Source organism: Tenebrio molitor, chromosome X (assembly GCF_963966145.1).
Source record: "Tenebrio molitor chromosome X, icTenMoli1.1, whole genome shotgun sequence".
NCBI classification, from domain to species: domain Eukaryota; kingdom Metazoa; phylum Arthropoda; class Insecta; order Coleoptera; family Tenebrionidae; genus Tenebrio; species Tenebrio molitor.
In genome coordinates, this window is record NC_091055.1 from 4,476,204 (window position 1) to 4,499,479 (window position 23,276).

Here is a 23,276-nt window from a genome sequence, read left to right on the forward strand (position 1 = left end):
AAATTGTAAATTCTTTTAGATTGCAAATAAAAACTTTTTAAACGAGCTTGCCAAAAGTGAAGCGGACAATTCCTTTTATTGCAAGCCGATCGAGAAGGACATGAACACAATCAATATGAAGGAAATGGTCTCGCAGGTAGGCAAGAAAATTTTGTTCGACTCGATTAATTATATTTCGTTTTAAATACTTTCATAAATCACCGAAAATAAAACAACACGTTTACTCAAACGAACACACTTTTTATGGCACATTTACCCGTAATGAAGCTGACATTTAAAATGAATGCATACAAATATTTGGGATTTTTTTCTTGGCTTTAACGCTGCTCGGTTCGAACAGGCATTATTTATAGTTATCACTATTTACAGGATTATACCGTTCACGTATTTTTTCATCGTTCATCCAGACTTGCCGTGTAGAAATTAATCACAAGCCTTCTTACTCCAGCTGTTTGCTTTGCCGTGTAATACGAAATTTCAAAAAAAAAAATACATTGCAACAAACCGTCTCCATTAAAAATTCTTGAAATGCGTAAATTGCTTTTTTATTTGGCAAATATTGAGCTTAACTAATTTCCGCCGAGATGCGGTAACTGATGTATGCTGGATAAATTTTTCATTAAAATTATAATAGAAAAAAAAGCAGAGGACTTCGTTGCATATTACTCGACTATCTAGAATCTCATGAATAATTTGAACGAGTTAAGAATTAGTTAAATAAGCACTCATTATAATTATCATGCAATTACTCTGCCGGAGTTTTCAGTTACTTTCCACTATAATGAATAATCCTTCCGGTCGGTAAAGTCTTTCCATTTTCATGGTAGAAACAGCAACTTGGGTTACTGCATTTTTCAAGTGATCGTTACTATAAATTCTCGCCATATTCCGGCGAAACATTTTGAGTTAGTGATGATGAAATATATCTATCTGTGAAAATATTTCTAATAAAATAACCTCGAAAAATATCAAACTTTTATTACTCCTCCGGAAAGATGTTTTTATTTCAGGCGTACTTTCGGGGACAACATCCGCTCCCGAGAGATCCGAGAGACCTTTTAGTTTTTAATTTATACAAATCAATATTCACATCGGGTATTTAAATATTCACGAACACCAACTTTAGTGGCCGGGCTCATTTCCGATTCCTCTGAGGTCAAGTCATGATTCCTGCTCTGTTTCTGCAAATTTACCCCTCGAAGAACTCCTTCGACTGTTGCGTCCCTACCGGCCACGGATCACACCTGAAACGTCATTGTCAAGTTCCAAACCGACTTCTCTACTTCGTTACAATGTTTTTTCATCGAATATGTTTATTTGACAGTTCAGTGTTCTTTTAAACGTGAATTCTAAAAGTCAGACAAGTTCAATATTATTTTTATCGTTTAGACACACTCCAGTAAGTACATTTGCTTTGTAGCCATCGCCATCTAGAATATCTCACATGTTGCTTATTTTGTGGAATTTTTGTTTGAATGATTCAACCTACCGCAAATGGGTTTCTTCAATACTTTTCCACGAACAGTTTTGCGACAATTGAGACTTGAGCTAGGGTTTCGTCGACACGAAAATGTCAACTTATGAAAATATCAACACCACCTCGTTGTCATTCGTAAACGCTTCCATTACGAGAATAAACTTCGTTTGATAAAAGAAATACCAACTGTTTGCATTGTTTATTAGGAAATTACATTTAACCCGACCTCCTAAATCTGGCCAAGACAGTTGCAATATAATTAAGGAAGTTTAGGAATTTTAATTTCGTTCGAGCTTTGTTTCGATGTTTCAACTGATCCCACTTATATACGACAATAGAGTTAAGAACGATTCCGTCTCGTGGGGCACTTGTTCAACTCCCTTGTCACATCTGGTAATTTCTAATTTCCACAGCAAATGAAGCTAAACAAAATGTATTCCGACAAAAAGCTACTCATTCGTTCAATTCACTCAAAGCGAATTGATTTTTTCGTCTCTCCCAAATCGATGATGGATCTGATACGAGTGCAAACTTGGTGACGAAGATAATTATGTAAGTGTGCCTTTTTCCTCTGACCCACGAGTCGTCGGTTTAATTTTCTGAGTCTCGTGGACATTTCGAGATGCGATTGATCGACAGATTAATCTTGCCTTGGCCGCAAAAGCCGGTGAAGTTGCTTCGGAGTCGATGGAGTTGCGATTACGAACAGTCCGATGTTTTCTTTACATATGGTGGTGTAATAATATGTTCGCGTGCCAACATCGAAACGTTGACTTTCTATTTACCTTTTTCTAAGTTTAAAACTTATAAAAAGAGGCGTTCATGGTTATCCGATGTTGTCAAAATATACGGGTATCACGTGTTGTAGTTCCCAAAGATAAAAGGAATTGTGCAGTTTACAAGTCGTGCTACGAGAGCATATTATTTATATGGTAGACGAAAACTTGCTGTCATAGGGTAGTTGTATCTTGACAATTCATATTTCATAATGTAAACGCTTCGCGTCTATTGATTTACGTGAAGAGAGTCTTGGTTTTTCCTAAAAAATCACATTTTAAATTATGCGAACATTGATCAAGCGTTGCATGCAAATTTTATTGTTTTGACCACACATCGTTATTTTCCCGGCTTTGGAAAGTAATAAATAGCTTTTGCTCACCGCCGTTACTCGATCCCGTTTTTTTCAAAACGAAAAGAGCGACGCATCCAAGATTAAAAGATCATGTTGCAGTATTAATTTCTACCTGTCTGAACCTACACTCACAACTTTCCGGTTGTGGTCGCCGGCAAAGAATTGAGCTTTTAACTTTGTATCGATTATACCAACAACACGCTCTATGAAATCACTTTAACGATCTTTACTTCCACATTCGCACCCACACTGCAACACTGACACCGTAATCAACCATCAAACTGCCAATCTTAACCCGTTACACATGAGAACACCACAGATTTATTTCTCTCCGATCGGAAAAATACATTCTGATCTGGTGCGGCAGGTGCGTTAGTCAAGCCGAAAGCCACTCTCTCTCGAGTTTTCAATATGCAAATGTACTCTGTGATGTCAATATCGTGGTTGCGATATTGAAACATCTATTAATTGCCGTATCTGGTCACTAGCGAAATTGAAATTCTAGATTTCGAAGCTTTAGCGGTGGTAATGATCGACTGATAAGTGTACACGCTTTTGTAGGTTTTGTTTCCCGCGCACTATCACCATCTATATTGTACACTGTATTTCATTCACCGAAATTGTGAAATTCAGAAACTGTTAACCCCGTTGAATTCAAATGTGGTTAAACCATCAATGGAGACGAGGGCACGCGATCGAAAAATATTCAAATTTAATATGGGGCGTGTTTCTTTGGGGCAACTTGAGAGCTTATGTTTTATTTGACATTTCAGAGAACACTGATACAGCTTTTGGGGCTTAATCTAAAATGCGTTAAAATAATTTAAAAACGTGCATGCCAAGTGATACTGCGGAGACATTTATCAAGAGAGGAAAACGCCAACAGCGATATGAATGATGAAATAAGGGTGGACCAAGTTTGAGTTGCTCGTTGTGACACCACTCCACGTAAAATGTAATTTCATCATTACAAATACATTATTGTGAAACTGCTTATGTTCCTGAAGATATCGAAGCGTATCCGTAACAACGTTCGCTACAAGGATCGTTTTCTAATTAAATGCAAGGAGAAAGCTTGCAATAACCACCTCTGTTGTGCCTTTATACGAAACAATGTCACCACTTTGAATAAAATTGAACGAGAACGAAATTTGTTCCTGGAGTGGTAGCGTTAATCTAATTTCGAAACTGCCACACGTGTGGGTACGTTACTCGATTTCGAAAATTTGCAATAAGTTTGATTTCAATTTTAATAGGTTTTATTATTGAGTGAAATTTATCGCGGTAGATCTAATCTTCTATTTTTGGAATTGCAAGGAAATAAATTACAGCGAGCGTGCTAACACTGCAAAAAATAAAATGAGAAAGCTGTAACTCTTATCGATTTGTGTAATTCGGAAGCCACACTACTAACTTTACAATTTCTATTTTCATAAAAATATTTGTCAAAGCGTGATCAATACAAGGTGATTCACAAGTAAGTAAGTAAAATTTGTGATGCAGCCAACATTACATTTGCACCGATTATTATTATTAGTCCAGTCAGTGGGGGATACAAATGGTCGTTGCCTTACAAAAGGTGGGGTAGTAATGATTTTGAAATATATTGTTTGAGTACCGACCTCGATGAAAAATACAAGTTTTCGACCTTGGAGGCGGTGAGTGCGAGCCACCATCTTGAATGAAAGGTGCAAAAAACACGTTTTCACAGAATAACCCAATAACTGTTTATTATATGAGAAAAATGTTCAAATAAAAGTTGTAAATGATAAAATTTGGCAACTTTTTTGTATTTATACTTTTCTTATAAGTTTAATAGGAACTGAGATACAATCGACGAAAGATGCAATTTAACGAAATTTTAACTCCAAAAAAACGTCAAACTTAATTGTTAGTCAATATGGCCGACATTACATTTGTCAAATTTAATTAAAACCGCCAACGTGAATACATATACATATCATATTCTTAATTCTAATAATAATCTTTAGTCGTATGCGGGACATGTATTGTTGGTTGCATGACAATTTTTGTTTTGCTCATTGTTACTCGTGAATCAGCCTGTATGTGAAGAGATCTAAAAACATTGACAACCACTCTATGTGTACAGTTATTGGACGTAACCATCAAACACATAACTCGAGTTATTTACCTTCGAAACTGTTCCTAACCTTAAACTCACAAAGTAAACTATAATTACATGTTACATGAAACAGCTGCGATCGATGTAAACTAGTTTAAACGCACAACAAAGTGTTATAAAAACAAAGCTGCGTCTAAATTTTCAAAACTCTTGTAAACTTTTCATACTTCTCACAACTCTAAACCACTCATAAAACTTTCTCAAATGCGTCTTAAAACATTCTGAAATGATTTACTTTCCCGGATCATCAAGTATTCCAACTTCCTCCTCTCTCAAATTTATTCACTGTCAAATCACAAAGATGCCATTCATTACAGAACTATTCATAAATATTAACCGGACGACAAATACACAATCAAAATGAAATACAAAGTTCCCAGGAAATTCGCACTAATTTCAACTTCATCTCGTACTGTTAATGAAGTTGTAAGTAAACTTGTTAATTTATGAACAACAACAAACATAGTGCCTTCGCACCTGTGGGAAAACTTTTTCCTATGTAAACTATTTCGTAGGGACAAAAGGAATATGCGAGTCGACAGATTGTCTAAGATAAAGTGTCCCCGACGGACCTTTTATTGCAGACTTGAGGGAGCAGACAGTTTAAGTAGCAAAAAATTTCGCATCAATCGATTACAAATTGACCAAAAATTACTGCACGAGTTTATTTTGTTTCTGATGATAATTTACACCGCGACAACACAAAATATCTCGGTAGGGTATGTTGACAGATCAAGTTGTTGAAACCTGTTTAATTTGTCTTTTTAGGACAATTTAAGGACAGTCATGAAAATGATAATTCGTCTACGACATTATTGCATAAAGTGCCACCGAAGTAGTAGTACGACAACGTTACGGACTAACTATACATTTCAGTGGCTCATAAAAACGACAAACTGCATACTGTGCAATAACTTTATAAAATAATTTTTGCATTTAAAGGCCGTATAAATCCTGCAGATTTTATGTAAAAATATAATTTTTTACGACCGCATCCGGTCCTTAATAATGTGTCCCGTGAAATGATATAATTTGTTTTGTTTATATTCCTATTTCACTTGACAAAATTTCACCTACACAAGATAATAAAAACCGAGCTTTGGCAGACTTTACGCTGTGCAATATTCTCTTTGACGTGTTATTTAAATTTTTTCAATTTAAATAAAAACTTACTTGTTGAATTTTATAACGAGTTTTCGACTGATGTCAAAAAACGTTTGCGGCATTTTGCAAAACTGTCAAGTCGCGACTCAAGGAGTATCGTATTTTCAACATTTTGATATTTACGTTTTCATCTGTGGAAAACGAGGGGAAATGTAAAAGCTGAACATTAATTACCATAGAAGTGTATAAAAATCTTGTAAAAAGACTCGTAAGGATTACTTGTTCCGTTGCAAGCCAGACCAGTAGAACGTTCATTTTGAGATCGATACGTGACCGAATTTGCACATTTAAAAAACCAACGAGTCGAATTATTATGATTTATTTAGGCAACCCTCGTTAACGATAATTATAGAAATAAAAGTAAACATAAATTCGGAGTAATTTAGAAATGTGATTTGTTGGAGAGTGGGTCTTCGTAATTCAGAGTATCTGAAGAATTTGATTGTGTATTGCTTTGCGGGCCACGGATGTAAAAACAAACTACGTTCTTAGCGAAAATTAAATTTTCTTCTTCACAAAATTCAGTGAGACTAACTGAATTATAGTAGAGACAGATTTTTCCCGGGATAAAGTGGAATAAAATGAAAAGGAATTTTGTTTTCTTTTACTTTTGTTACTGGCTCGCATAACAAATTGCTCGAAATGTGGGAGAAGGTTCGTTTTCGGTGTTAGCACGATACTTATTAAGTGGTCGGTAATTTCCATATCCGCAATGGAATTATAAAAAGATTTTTCGGCAAATCGGACACCTTTGAGGTTAACCAAAACTTGGGTGTTTATTTAGCCTTTATATTCACTCGCCTCGGGTCCCAAAGGTACAATTTATCCAATGTTTTCCTATTTTGTATAATCTCCTGTGATGTACGCAAACGGTTCGGTTGATTATGTGTTGTATCATCTTTTAACTGGGGTACAATAAATTTCCCTCTAAATTTCCAATGCCAATTTAATATTTCTCATACTTTAGATGTCAACTGAAATCCGTAGATCTGCGATTTAGCAAAGTTGTGAGAGCATTCCGAGGCGAAGTTTCCCTTTAAAACGTCTTGTTCCATATAAATTGATTTTAGAATTTTTTGTTTTATTGAAAAACGTGCCAAGAATCAATATGGTTTATTGTTATTAGTGCATATTGTGTTTGAATTACCCCAGTAAACGACTTCCATCCGTAAACTAATGACCTCCCTTTTGTCGCTACTCCCAGGAAATACATTCAACAAAAAAACGAGCTGAAAATGGAAGTACGCATATGTGAAAGAGAAGCTCAAAGAACGGTCGCATTCAGAATATTATTACTTCTTTCCTGAAGCGTTGTATTGACTCCGGCTTTTAAAATGACGAAGGGAAAGACACAAATCACAGAAGTTGAAAACATGAGAACGAAGCTTCATATGTAATAACATTGCGCAACCCTCTTCAAAAACCCAGATATCTTAAAAGGGATCTGCCTAATTGAAATAACACAATTGAAGCCCCACCGCGGTGTTTGTTTCAATTAAATCCCATAAAACTACCACAACGCTGCCCGACTTAACAAAACAAACTTATCAACCTGACCCACCACACGTCATTTTTTAATCTCCCGCGTTCGTCCTGTCCGTACCTCTTTTCCGACAACAGGATCATCGCTTATTTCCACGTAGTTTTTGCCGCAACAAGTGAAACTGAATTCAAAACAACTGCCGGCTATTAGTTCTCAATTACTTCCGCGATTCATCAATACCGATCCGTTCTCGAAACTCGAACGCTTTTACTTATCATTTATCTATTTTTCTTTGGAAATTGTACGTTGTAATTCGCGTTACGAAGATCTAACGCGGACACAATAACTTTCAGTTGTATTGTTCGCATTGTTGTCGACTCAAAAAACACTTTCGTCGCATTCCTCGAGTTCTTTTTTACTATTCAATCAATAAGTGTTTTATGATACGATGCCTCAAAATACAGATGGATGACCTTTTCGTAATAAAAAGAACCGGGCTGAGTTTCCCTTAAAACATGTACATGCACGCATATGTAGCACACGTTCAGTTCAATCGAAAAACGACTGTTTCGATCAAAATTAATCATCACCCAAAAGTGAATCTGCAAAAATATCTCAGAACACAACTAATTGTCAAAATATCGTCGCCATCTTTTTCTCGTTATAAATTTATGAAAGTAGCACATGTTTAGTTCAATCGAAAAACGATTGTTTGGATCAAAATTAATTAATCATCACCCAAAAGTGAATCTGCAAAACTATCTCAGAACAAAACTAAATGTCAAAATTTTGTCGCCATTTTTTTTTCTTCAAAGTCATGGAAATTAAATAAAATAGTGAAAACTAATTATTTTAAAAAGAGGGTAGCAAATTCGAGGCACTTCCTTTTGAGAATGGCGTCAGACACGTGTCACGTAGGACTTATCGACTGATCTATTTATTGCTTCCGAGTTCGAATGGTTGCATATCTTTATTAAATTCTTTATGCTCATAAGTGCTTTCTTGATTAAAGAGAAATGTCAGAAACTTATGGATCAGAACCGAAGTTAAAACTAGTCGTAATTTATAGAGTTGGTATTTAATTTGAATCATCTGCTTGGAACTAGTCCGAATCAGTGGATAAAGAAAAGTTATGATATGAAAGTTTATTTAAACGGATCATTTGTCGCCACTAGTACGATTAGTGATGGAAGGATGGGTTCAGAATCACAAGTGATCACATTTCTCGTCCTTATTTGTCGAAATTAAAAGTCCTTTTCGTCGTAACTCGTAAATATGCATCGAGGGTAAGGTTTTGTAGGTCTGAAATCATGTAAATACGCGACCGTTTTTTAAATGTGTGACGGTAGACCTACAAAATGACGCTGTCTTAGTAGAAAAAAGAAATATACCCTTACAGTAGCGTTCTTAACTTGCTGGAGTGTTCATGCTGAAAGTAACTATAAAAATGGCGGTAAAAAATTCAGCTGTCCGTTAGTGCTGTAAAAAGTTTACTGCGTTTTTAGAACAAAATAACAAATCTTGTTGTGCTAGACACATAAAAAACGAAATCGAGAAAGTAAATCTGCCTTTTTAACTTATTACTGAAATTTCAGTCAGTTCGGTTTTTTCGTTTTGGTAAACATCGACCCTTCAGACGTCAGATTTTATCGATGGTGAGCTTATCTAGTATTAAATAACAAAACTGTTAAATCACTGTGGAACGGAATAAATCAGAAAAAAATGTTCGCTCGAAATTAAATTCAAATATGGCAGATTGCTCGAAATGATTGCGTAGAAAACCTGAAGTAGTGTTATTTTCATGGGGTAATTACTTGCAAATATATTATCTAGCTGTCACAACCACCTAAATAAATTTTGCTAATTCGTTTTAAAGCTAAGTGCACATAAATCTTCGTAATATGAAGTGTAATGGATATTTAAGCAGTATTTTCAAAAACATGCTGCATATAGATAATCCCCCAAATTATTTCATAATGTTGTATCTTCATGGCGCTGCTTATATGTTATGCGTAAAAAGCCATGTAAAATTCGTTACGAGTCGTTTAAGGGTTTTATAAAAATAAATGTCCGTAATCATTTTTAATTCAGATTATTTTTATTTCGTAATTAAAACGGATCGACGCATCTGTTTTCGAACCGCTTGGATTTAATGTCCGATGAGAATATTCGAACCGCTATTTTACCATTCTTACAAATTATTACGTAATTGTTCAACCCATTTGTGCTCTAAATTGCTTAGTCCAGGTTTTAACGCCATCTTATGTCATTTACACGATCTGTTGTCCTCCAATTAGAACCGCAAATTCACTCAAAACTTAATTGCCAAATCTGTCCAATTCCCCAAATTAATTCCGCATCCGTCACAAATTATCACAACTATAACAATAATTAATTAACGACAGCTCAAGTTAAACATTTAGCGTGATGAAACCCCGGTTAGCGCTGTCCGGCCATAATTCCTTAAATTTAGTTCCGTGAAATAGAACAATAGCGCAACGTCTCAAGTTTTCCCATGCCTAGGTCAGATGTAAATTACACCACGATACGGATTAACTTGAAATTAAGTGCCAGATATGCGACGTAAATGTGTACGACCCTTAACATATTAAATATGCGGACCCTAGCGATTATACCTACCACTAAATATCTGGGCGAGTATATCAACCACCCTGACTCCTAGTTCCGTTTATTCAAATTATAATAGGGCCGTCTGCGCATTCTCTCAAAAATAAAACGGTCACATCCCACATTTTACTCCAAACCACCAAAGAGATAATTCTCCACAGTTTCTATTACTTCACGTTTATTAAATATTAACAGAATCACGCATGCAACTGGTGCATTTCAAAAAACCCTTCCTGATTGGATGCACATTGTTAAAATAATTAGAAACCCCTATTATCCTGTTAGGTGATGAATTGGTTGCCTAAAATCAAGGCGCCACTTGTAGATGATATAATTTAAATTTAAAAAAGATCACAAATAATAAGTAAGGCCCTGTAGGAGGTCGCCTTTGCTGCATGAACTGACTCAGAACACCTGAATCAATATTTTTAAAAATAATAAACGACGAAAACTGCAGTGACAAGTGCGAGCTGTCACTGTCAAATTTTCAAATCCAGAGGAGGCAGCAAATCTGTACTGAGACATACAAATCACAGCCAATTGTGTTGTGAAACATTTTATAACACTGCTGCATTAGATATAGTGCACAATATTATTTCTCCTGCGCGTATAGCAAAGCCAGTTCACATACTTAGATGTGTCTCACAGTTATTAGAAAAGTTTTCACCCTTGTGCACTGTGGTGTTTACAATAATTCCAAACGATCAATGAAAGAATTGGTAGTTGTGGAGTGCCGCGAGACCAATATGTCTCAACTAGAAAGGTACTGGTATGTTGGTATTTTTGAAGTATAGAATTATTTGAAATAAATATTTTGACAAGTAGGACCCTAGTCTCTGTTGCACAAAACAATCACGAGACTCTTTTACGGCTTCCAGCTTTATCACCGGCTTTAAAATTTATTTCCGTAAAAGTTCAAACAAAATCGTCTACTTGACGGTCGAACGTAGCACATTTGCGAATCGACACGTCAAACAAAACCTGCAATGAAAAAGATTTGAATGGTCGTTTCCTCCGAACACTATCGACATGACGCGTTACCCAAACATTTATTATTCGCTTTGAAGGCGGAGAAATGTTTGCAAAACATAAGGAAATAAACTCAACTACCCTGCGGGGTTCTGACAGATTCATGTGACTGACCAGCTTGGGCAATTTCACTGACAGCAAATTTGTAAAGGTGACAAAAAGTTGATAAGGGAACGAGAAACTAAATCTTGGCCGAGTTTACACGTCAAGCCGTAAAGATATAAAAGGATGCTAGCAGTTTGTTATATTAACAAAAAGTAAAATTAGTTTTTACATTTCAGGAATGTCGCGGTTGGCCTCGTTATGTCCATCCATTTATATATAACATAAAAAAAATTACATCTCTGGGGGTAATGCAGAGTTTAGATAGTAAAGAATGCTGAATGACATAAAAATAAAAATATGCATGTACAAAAGCAAAAATATACAAGACTCGAAGAATATTTTTATTGATCTTTTATATTGTTACATTTTTTATTACTTACTATAAAAACGAACTTCAACACTAGACCACTTTATTGCTTTCAGAATTTAAAATTTTATTATTTTATAAAGTACGCAATTTTCTCTATGACCAAGTCAGACAGGCGGGAGCATCAGATTCGAATGAATTCAAATTTGGTTTTGAACATGTCAAATGCATAAACATTTTAATTGTTGATGTGTGGCAGTGACAGATATTAATTAATTATATAATGAAGAAAAATTAATTTTATGTATCTGTGACTGGATATAAATTTTAATTAGGTAGTTCCAACTAGAACAAATTTAAAATACTGCAATGCGCTGACAGTTACACAAAAAGTGACTTTGATTCAAAGAATCTTGTGTATATTTCCAGAATTATGCCAGCAGCCGTAATAACAAGCAAAAAGTCTCCGTTTAATTAAAATTCGTACGTCACAAGTTGTAATAAGGGTTTATTCGAAATTGTTCGTTAATAATAATCCTGGAAAGGTTAAATCTTTCATAAATGTTTTGTTTCATATTGAACGTATGATTTGTGCGTATATTGCAGCAAAGTGATATTAAATTTTAATAAATTCCACTCGACTCAATATGTCTTCCTGCTATCAGTAAGAGGTATATTAAACATTGTTTTATTTGGAACACAATTTGCATTTTCCTTTAATAACATGTTTTATTGATTTTTCCTTTCCCCTTCTTTCGTTAGCTCAAGAATCTAAATGAAACCGTGTGAGGTACTAGACTTTATCACTAACATCGCCACACGTGGAATTAAAACTAGACCTCTGCTGCAATTTCGAATGTATTTTTTCGAGAGCCACATCGATAAAATCAAATCAGAGTTGGAAAATTCTGAACTAACTTCGGTGTAAATGTCCCCATGTGAGGTATCAAAATTCTCTGCATTACACAAGAAATCAAACTGTGAAAGTGAAATGACCCAAACCGTTTTTTACTGAACTTCAGCCTGAACCTGGTTTAAATGTACCCATGTGGGACATCAAAGCCCTCACTGTCCTGCACAGTTTTAACCTAAATCTGATTTAAAAATCTTCCCACATGTGATCCGAGTCGAGGTTCTACTTTTCAACTTTACTCTTCGAAACTACCGACCAAATTGAAAACGAAAGCTGCTACATAATTAAAAGTTATACCTACCTACGTTATGGATTTTTTCGTGTACGTTAACGTGGAAAACATGTTTCACTCGCAGACTCCAGATAGATTGTTTTATGGCTGATTCTACGGTAAAATTTGCAACACGCATTTAAAAAAATGTGAATAAACGAATGAAAATAACTAAAACTGGTTCACAGAGGAGAGGAAAAAGTTTGGATGCGTTTGAAATGGATTTCATAGTTTGAGGGGTGTAATCGGTGGAGTTTGTAAGCCAGAATGACTTGATTAAATCATTTTATTATCCAAGGTATTTAGCTCTGAAGAAATATCACGAAGGAGCAATGATCCCTACTTATCCTCCATGTGCCGGATGAGGTCCTTTGTTATTACATTTATAATAGCAACTTTAATAACTTCGACGTTTAAGTCTAACGGGAGATAAGATTTTCAACAGACGTTTTCTCTGAATTAAGTACACACAGTGGAGAAGAGTTTCGCAGCAAATACGAAAATATTTATCTTAATTAGTCACGAAGTTTTCTCTATCTGTCAACAAAGCAAAGACGCACTTTTATTTGACTCGCAAATTTCGTCAAATATTTTCAGAACTAGGTATAGCAGAAGAGAAAATAAAATATTTTCACGATCGTTAGTCAATTTTCGAATCGGTTGCCGCCTGCGCGACCGGACGTAAAGTTTCCCCCTTGATGTAAGTAACCAATTCAATAATAGCTCTAATTCAACTAATTAAAGGATAACGTTGAACGCTCTCTTAGTCGAGCAATAGGAATGTGACCGGCGAACACCGGGATTTCTTGTTTCTGCACCTATTCACGGCGAAATGCTGCTTCAAGGATAAATTCTGCCTTTCTTTTCCAATGAAAGACGAGTTTCCTTCGAGATTGTTAAATTAAGGACGAGAGGAAGTCTGGATTGCAATGTTATAGACGCTGAAAAATCCAAGCCTGCCAAAGAATCCAAAGCATTACTCTTCGCTATTGTGTGCTGTTTAATTTTATTTAAGCTTGTCCGATAAAATGCACCACACTCGAGTTCCAAACACTTCTTCGAGCTGTAGTAATGGCTCTAGTAGAGAATCCATCAAAATTTCATTTAATAACGACGCCGTACTTCACAGGAAACAACAAACACATAACTTGACACTGTCGAAGAACAATATTTTTGCATTTAATCAAATCCAAAATCGGAATCGATAAGTGTTTTTAATAATTTACGATGTGTCGATCGAGATTAAAAATAGTAATTTTACTTGGACGTAATGTAAATTAATCTAGAAAAGAGGTTGGCGTAGCTTTCAATCTGGAAGAAAGTAAGAAAGTGATTTTCACGGTGAAAATCTTACCATTGGGATCTCGGTGTGTATCATTTGGTATCTTGGGGCAAGGATTGTACATTTCCTGATCAAAAGGTATAAATCGATACGTCACATTTGTAGAATTTATTATCTCGCTCATTAAGGCACCACTACAGACTACAGGGTTCAGTCGACGTCACCGCACGTGACTAATTAGGTAATTAAAGATTCTTGATACTTTTGGCCTTAAGATAAAGCGTTATTTGATTTGAGTAAGAATTGCGGCGGTAGATTTACGTTAAGAGATAGCGAGAATCCTGAGGGTGTAATCGTGAAAAAATGAAAGAAAGAATTGCGGCGGCGTATAATAATTATTGTATTGTGTATCTAATAATTGGATTGTTGTAAGTGATAAAGAAAAGAAACGCTAAAATCAAGTCACGTTAGCAATCTCTGGGATCAATCGTATAAGTCACGAACGTTTCTAGTTTTACACGGCGGAACATAATCTTGTGGAAGATTCAAATCCGCGGAGAAACTTTGTGAATTCTTTTTCTCGTGTCTTATCGGGCACATAAATAATAAAGATAGAGAGAATGTTTTTCAACACGTTAATGAACAGGTCGGTGTATCGCTATCATAGAAGTAAATTTAAATGTTTAATGACGCAGTAAAATTTGAAAAATAAATTGGCTCCGCCGCGAAATTGTGGAAACGAGTGTTGACCGGAGACGGAGAAGCGGAGTTAATGGTCCAAATGGACTGATTTGTGTGCACGCAGATTACGTTCCGACATGACTGCACCAGTTTAAATATTTATTTTTGTTGCAGATTGTGCAGAAGGCGGTTCAGAACACAACAGTCCGTACTGGGAACAACCGTTTTCTCAACCTTACTTTGACAATACAACTCGCAGGGAGGTCACAACTACAGTGGGCCAAACAGCTCATTTGCATTGTAGAGTCAGAAACCTGGGAGACAGAGCTGTAAGTAAATCTTATTGCATATCATTTGCAATTTACCTAGTTGCCGGTGATCTCGACACTCAACACTTTAATTACCATCCGTCCTGCAATTTACCCTTTATCCCTTGCCCTCGACTTTTTCAAAGCCGACATAATCCATATCGTAATCCGGCCGACAAACGAAAATATCGCGTTACACGTGTGTTCCACTAACAACTCCAGATTCTGACCCAACTCCGATACAACTTGATAATGATAATGGCCACAGTATATAGTGTTACACCGAAAACTAGTTTCATAATAGTTACCACAACAATCAAAACTCATCACCTGAACATCGTTTTATCGTTTCTACACAGGTCACGAATAACTTTAAAGCAAACAGCACAAACTTTAACCGGACCGCTGCACTCTCCAAAGAACACAACTCTCCAGCAATATTTGTTCGATGCAATTTTCTCTCATTCCAGAAATATATTTTCAAGAAACTACCGGACAATGCAAATCGTCGGATTTTCTTCCACCAACTTTACTCGTAGGTCATTTCTCCTGACCATGATTCCGTATTAAATTACACGTCAAAGGGGTATTTACTTCGTTTACAGAGAAAAATCTACGCGCATTAGCAATATACTTATGAATGTTTCTTGCGTCGTAGTTGGCTGTGAAATTTGCCACCTATAGTAGATAGGGTAACTATACTATCCTGAATGTCGATCGATGTGATTACTTGGTTGCCTAAGAACAAGGGGTTTTAGAGAATTTAATTTAACGTTAAAAAAATTGTAGAAAATAAGTAAAATAAAATCATCTCACAACAAATTTCGTCTGTTTAATTAACGTGTTGTTTTCCAAGAAATTTTTTTTATTGTTATGCTTTAGACACTTATTTGCAAGAATGTTTTGCCACGTTGTCTGACCAGAACTATGGCAATAACGCGTAGTATTTAAACTGTCATACACTTGGTCTTTAATTAAATAAAGAAATATTGCAAAATGTTTATGGGTTGTGTCTAGTTGTTCCTTTAATCCTCAACAACTTCCTCAGATTCTGGAAGACTCTCAGTTCACATATCCGGTCGAAATCAATTTGTTGATTACATATCTAACGTGCTCTACCAAAGACATTTTCCGGTTTGGAACGTTAGGATATTTTGTGAAGTGTTTATTCTCCGAAGTCAACGTTGAATAAGTCCTCTATCGTTGTTGAATATTTCAAATTTCAAAACTAAGACGTTACAATAAATGTATCCTATTTCAGGAAATAAACCAGTTTCATTGTTGCCGAAGTGTTTATGATAAGGTGCAAACAAAATGTTTACAACTTACTGCAATAACTAACGCCCTGCGCACGAGAGTCTTGAAAGAAACTCTTTTGGTGTCTTAACTCAGTCAGAATGTATTAATTAACACTTTGAAAAATGATAAATAATGACAACTGTCAAATGTCAAATTCACAAATGCATAGGAAGCGGTACATTTATGCGTATCGAGTGTTCAATTGAAAAGTATCAAGTAGCCTTTGAATTTTTCAAGTATGTCTTAGAAGATCGATGACAAAAGTTAGGTTAAGACCATGTTAAGAAGTGACATTTTTGACTAAATTTATTTTATATGTAATGTGAGTACCAGGTTATCTTATCAAAAGGGTTTATAATTAAAGCAGGATATGTCTCTGGCTACGTCTTTGGTAACATTGAATACAAAACCTTTTAACTTCACGAAAATCGCAGCGATGTGTACTGTAAAATTTTAGGTTAGATGTGTTTTTTATGTTGAAACCACCAAGACAATTTTAAAATCATAGAAGATGTTGAAAATGATGACCACCTTCATCCATACATTTTAAAACTCTACGATGAAAATTTCTCATTTTATTTTCCAACATCATCGGATTATTATTGTTCATTACCATTATTTTATGTTGAATTCTTTGCTGTAGGCCGTACAAATTTACGACAGGTGTATGAAAACACACTTTTTTAGCTAAGGCTATACAGTGTCGAATCACAGGAGCGTAGAGGGCAAAGAATTTCTGTATTTCGACTAATTATGCGATCATCAAACTGGTATATTAAAAAACAAGTTTCATAAGACCAGTCTTAAAGCACGAGTTCAAGTTTAAAAAACGAGTGGCCTAGCCACGAGTTATTTTAAAGAATGAGTGCTTCAAGGTCTTATGAAACGAGTTTTTTTATATGTACTACATATTTTTTGTAATTTGCCTTTTTGTGGCGATTGGTAATGTGTAATGTCGTCATTTTAACAATGAAAATTTGGTCTAGCCGCCTTTTGTTTTATCCAAATTCTGTCACAAAACACGAATATGGAAGATAATCAAGATAACCTTGCATGTATGCCCCCTGAAATACGTAAAATTGCCAAAAAAAAATTCCACTGGACACTTCCTGTTCTTGACACATTTTGTAATTTAAACTGACATAACAAGAAAATTCCGCATCAGCTTCACCAACCTAAAAATTTTCGTAAATTGTTCCATGAGAATTAATGGCTGTAATGACATCGCAGATGATGACGTCGCGTTCGTTAATATGTCTATTAAAGAATCAAAATGGAGGCAAATTACAAAAAATTCTTTATTTTTATAAAAACCATCGTGAGCTAGAAAAAACCAATGTTGTTTACTTGTGAAAACAGTTGATTTATTATAATTCCACAGAAAACGAAACTTAACTCAAAAAAGACGTTACACTCGCAAAACACAACTAACATCTGTCAAAGAAGGTATCGTACCTTTTTCGCTCTATCCTCTTTCATCAAAAAATCGTAACCAACTTGATGAACTTTTCATTTAAACACCCGTTATACAGGGTTATTCACAAGATGACAAGCCTGACCAGGTAAAAATGCAACCCAAAATACATTTTACAAAGTATTCATTGTGTTTTGGTATTTAAAAATTAAATCAGGAATCGAAGTAGGTTTTCTATTACCTAGTTTGAAAGGTATATCTGTCATTGCATTTTTCGTTTATATTTAGTATTTGAAAATGTTTTTGAACAATGATAGAACCGACATGATCCTACTTGAGAGATATATCGGGCGTTCAAATGAAATCCTGGGCTGAGTAGGCGTTGGAAAAATTAAACCGTTTAGAACAGTGTAAAGTTTGAATTTCCCGCCATTTGACACGAATGACATTTGTTTATGTTTAATCGGGACATAATTGAACATGTTTGTTTTCAGCAAAGGGTGCCTTTAGATATTTGCTTCGAGAATAGGAATCGTTACGTTATTCTATTTTTGATGTAAAACATTGCACAAAGAAAGAAAAAAAAGAAAAATTTTTTGGCTCTAAATTTTAGGTTAGCTATCAACATGCTCCAATTAATCTACGCTTTGAAAAAGCACAACAATTGACGGTTTCCAACGCCTTCCCAGCCCAGGATTTCATTTGAACGCGCGATATTTTTCTGTCAGAACTTGACATTCATTAGGGCATTAGGCTGACGTTAAAAGCCATCTATACGCTGTGCCAAAATCAAAAAACCATTGTGGTACAAATGACTTATCTGTCACTGTGATAAGTATGTAATAGGAAATGTCATGAAAAATGTGTGTTATTTGCACCACAATGGTTTTTTGATTTTGGGACAGCGTTTATGTTTTATGTGCATTACTTATAGGCCGGGTTGTACAAAGCGATGTCAAGTTTCTTGTTAAAGTTAACATAATGTCAAGCGATCTGGGGTATAATTAACATTGGATTTGAATCAGCCAATCAAATGGGCGGATTTCCGACTTGACGCGTTGTTAGCTGAGAGCTGACACGATGTTAACTAAGCTTTATACAACCGGGCCATAATGTAATAGAGATCAAGATAGCTTTATAAATTGTATTTTGGGTTGCATTTTTACCTGGTCAGGCTCGTCATCTTACGTGAAAACCCTGTATACTCGTACACATAAAATAAATTACAGCCAACTGTGATGTAAGAAACATTTATAATAAATAACCAATTAACGAATCACAAATTGTGAATGGTTGAACGATGCAGTAGGGGAGCCGAAAAACCAATATCTGCTTTGAGATTTAAAAATTTTCAGCTTTGTAGATGTAACGTAATATTTCGTATTGATTGACGCTTTCCTAAGTGTAGGTTGAGAAATTATAACTCGTGGAGTTAGCAGAAAGGGAAACTAAACTCGTAACTTTCCTTTTGTTTTTTTACTTTGTCAATTTTAAAAATTTTATGTCTTTAATGTACCTTTGATATCAAAATGGTAACCGGAGAAGCTTCATCGATCAAAAACAACATAAGTCAATTGGCACCCCTTGTTCCGTACCGGTTTCATCAAATTCTATCCTTTACAGTCTTTTATCAATTTAAGCGTTTTAATGATACTCAGTTCGTACTTTTTTCGGAGCGAGCGTCAATGTTATCTAATTCATGTGTAAGGTCAGAGAACAAAATATCCACTGGTCTGTTGGCTAGTGATAGATAAAACATTTAATGAAAGGCGAGGGCCAACTTCAAAGCACGCTCTTGTAAAATTCATAAAAAGGGACATGAAATAACAGGATTCCATTCATGTATTCTTTTACTCGGATACGAAAACTTTTTATTTGAACAATTACGAATGAGTGTAAGAAAATGAATGGATTTGATTTTCATTTTCATTAAGATGAAAGACGAAGAATGCGAGTGGACGGGAATCCACACAGACTGCGGAGTTTCGTTGGCAGCGAGACGAAACTCATCTGTCACTGTAACTCCTAGGTCTAGTTTAATTTCTCTAGGACTGATTGGGCAGTGAAGCGACCTTTCTTGTATCGTTATGACGAACATTACCATTTGTTAGAAGTCGAGGGTGTGAAGTTGTGGTCAGATTTTCCGGTGCGTTTTCTGCAGTATCGTAAATGAAAACGGGTGTATCGGTTTCTTTTCCAAACAAGTATTTACATCGGAGAGTCGAAGGTGAGAGTTACGCCTGCAGAAGAATTCTTGCCGGTGTATCCAGTGGTGTTGTTGGTCGAAATAATCAATTTTTATGTATGCTGGAAAGGCAGCGGAAGATGGGGTATCGGGAAGACATCGTGAGTCGGATGTAGCGGAACAAATCTACCGCTCAGTTACGTACGGTTTGCAAGGGCGATTTTGCGAAAGATATGTTAAAATTTATCATTGGAGGTATCGTGTTTGATGAGGGTGGTTGATTTGCAGGTGTCCTGGATCCGCAAGCGGGATTTGCACATTTTAACGGTGGGAATTCTGACTTACACGAACGATCAGCGATTCCAGTCGTTGCACACAGATGGTTCAGACGAGTGGACGCTAAAGGTGACGTCCCCTCAAACTAGAGATTCCGGCATCTACGAGTGTCAAGTCAGTACCGAACCTAAAATTAGCCAAGCGTTCAAACTGAACGTTGTAGGTGAGTAATAAAGTTTCAAGTTCCGCTCATGCTCTAATTCCACCCTACGTGCTCGAGGACGGCGTAAAACACTCTCTCACGTTTAGCTTTCTTCTGTTAAGGGCACCACGAGGAAATGGAACGTTTCAATTTATCTACATCGCTAGCTTTATGTAAATCCTAATTTCAACACAAAGATGTATAATTTGGCAAGAGGTTGTGATCGAGTTTCTAATTGGTTGGTTGTTTTTCAGTTTCGAAGGCCAAAATAGTGGGTAATCCGGAGCTGTACATCAAAAGTGGGAGTGATATAAACTTAACGTGCATAGTTCTGCAGACGCCAGACCCGCCGAGTTTCATCTACTGGTACCGGGGAGGAAACGTGATTAACTATTCGCAACGCGGTGGCATAAGCGTAGTCACCGAGAAACAAACACGAACAAGTCGTTTGTTGATTTCTAGAGCCTTGCCCCAAGACAGCGGCAACTACACATGCTCGCCCTCCAGCAGCGACGCCGCCAGCGTTCTCGTGCACGTTCTTAACGGAGAACAACCAGCAGCCATGCAGCACGGCAACAATAGCAGCACCGCTATTTGCTGGACGATAGATTTCGTACTCGTTATATTCCTCCAGTGCTTCGTGCTAGAAAGGTGAATTCCAACGACCCACTGATCCAAGTCTATTATATATCAACGATAAATGTTTATCAATTTGATAATGGTAACACTGTGGCCATGTAAATATCAGCGAATGACCAGTTATTGTTGTATGTCCAACACGTATATCATAATTTGTTTGTATAATTCTGATGTACATAGTTGTTGCTGTTAAATTGTTGTCATAGATGAAAACTGCAGCAGGCCTATATCACATGTTGTGGCTGTCTGATTTATTATCAACTAATCCCGTATTTCAGTCGAACCCGTTTTACATTATTCAACATTCCGTGTTTGATCATCGGAACCTGCGATTAGTAGTAAAGGACTGAAGGAAGAATCAAATTTTTGCCAAGCTGAGCCTTTACTGGCCACAATCGATCACGTCGGATATGTTATTCCCGACCTTATATAAAGTCACAAAACAAAATAGATCGAAACGATCTTCTCAAAGCACGTTCCTTTACATTCTTAAATTCCAAATCCTAAACTGAACCCTATTTTCCGACTCATTTTTCATTAGCATCAAACGAAAATCACTTTATTTAAAAATATAACACGATAAAGCTTAAGTAGTTGTAATTTCTACTTATAATGCTGTTTTCTAAACGCAATCAGATATCAAATAAGATTTACAACTCTGTTATTTGATTTTTACCAGCACTGACAAATATTAACATTAACTTTTCGACTCACGCAATATAGCGATCCTATCGAAATTTTCTTTTCTCCTCATTTTATTGGATGGTAGTTTTATTCTTATATATCCACAATTAGTAGAGCTGTACAGACTTCTAAAAATATATTTTTTTAACGATTATATCTCTCTTCCATCATTCATCGCATCTTTATCGTATACTTGTCAAGCTAACGTCATATATGTCTATATATATAAACGTTAATAATTGACTGTTTGAATCTATGGTTGTATATATTTATTTTAGGCTAATTCGATTTCTTTAAAAAAAATAGTAATAGGAAATCATAAGTAATCAATAGCGCGCAAGTCGCGCAAATATGTACATGCTGGACGTTCTCGTTGTATATTTTATTCCCCTTGCATTGTGTTCCGTAATAGATTTATTTATTAAATTGTTCGCCTAATCATCACGATGCAAGATTAATGTAAATTAATAATTGACTCGCCCTGCTTTGAACTACGGTCTCGTTAATATTGCATATCACTACGTAACCGGTAATAAACCGCTGCGCCACAATTTGAACACCCACGGTATATAATTCGACAAGTCGCTTATATTTGCTTAAACTTAAAATGCATTACTCAAATTTGACATTACAAAATGCAAAATTCGTGTGTTGGTGATATTGTTATTGAATTTAACGTGCATTAACCTGATTCCGTTCTAATTTCATAATCATAATTAACTCGTTGATGCGATCAAAGACATTATAATTTCATAAACGATGCACTAGTTTTTGATTGAAAGATTGTGGTGTTAACACATCACATCATGATTAGTCGAACTGAGTGCAGCATAGCTTTTATCTTCACTATCAATCAACACCTAATGCTGATAACAATTACCACAAGTAATGCATTTTATGGTATTAGCCTGTTCAATTTTTTTTAAAATGTTTTGTTACGGCCTACATAATAAAAACACATTTTCACGCTACTAGACGATTGTTTCGTACTATTCTTTCGTGTAGATGGAGAGACGTAGAGCTTATTACATAAATTACATTCCAGTAATGTTCTAACTTTTATTTGGACGTTGATGTGCAATTGCGCTTAACGGTTTTTCTAAACTTTAAGACTTACTGTAATTCAAAATGTATGTTTATGTTGTTTTAGGTTTTATATGTCTAATATAAAAGATGTTGTAATAAACATTATTTACGTAAATGTAGACCATTTGAATTTATTATGTAAATATTAGCAATAAATAGAAATAATGTTAACATAAGCTTCAAAATTAGAAAGCTATTTAGGTATTTCTGTTTTAGATTTTATTGTAATATATGACCAAATAAATATTTGTACTTAAAACAGACTTTTAAAATCAACCCTCTCCCCATGTTGAACATAAAACTTAGACATTGAAGTGTATCAACTTCTTTATCTATATTATTTACTAGTGATACATTATTACTTGGATAGAAAACTCATTTCTACAGACGTCAAGTTGATATATGTAGGTATTGCAAATATGCCCTCCAGCAGAGATAAAACAAAAATTTTTATTCAATAATGTACTGGCAGCGCCATCTTCCTTTCAATAAGAATTTGTATTTATGACTTAAATAGATTTTTAATGGCACAAATTTGAAATTACAGAAACCTGTAACTGGCTATGGC

The 23,276-nt window shown here is 35.5% G+C and overlaps 1 protein-coding gene across 1 annotated transcript in view; it reads left to right on the top strand.

The window, feature by feature from the left end:
• The window catches only part of dpr4 (defective proboscis extension response 4), a 141,523-nt gene extending 118,562 nt beyond the window's left edge, over nucleotides 1-22,961 (top strand). The window contains exons 3-5 of the mRNA XM_069060445.1: nucleotides 14,790-14,944; nucleotides 20,110-20,320; nucleotides 20,554-22,961. Coding sequence (XP_068916546.1) covers nucleotides 14,790-14,944; nucleotides 20,110-20,320; nucleotides 20,554-20,954 — 767 coding nt within the window. The 3' untranslated portion in view covers nucleotides 20,955-22,961. The remainder of the gene's footprint in view (nucleotides 1-14,789; nucleotides 14,945-20,109; nucleotides 20,321-20,553) is intronic.
• The last annotated feature ends 315 nt before the right edge of the window (nucleotides 22,962-23,276 follow it).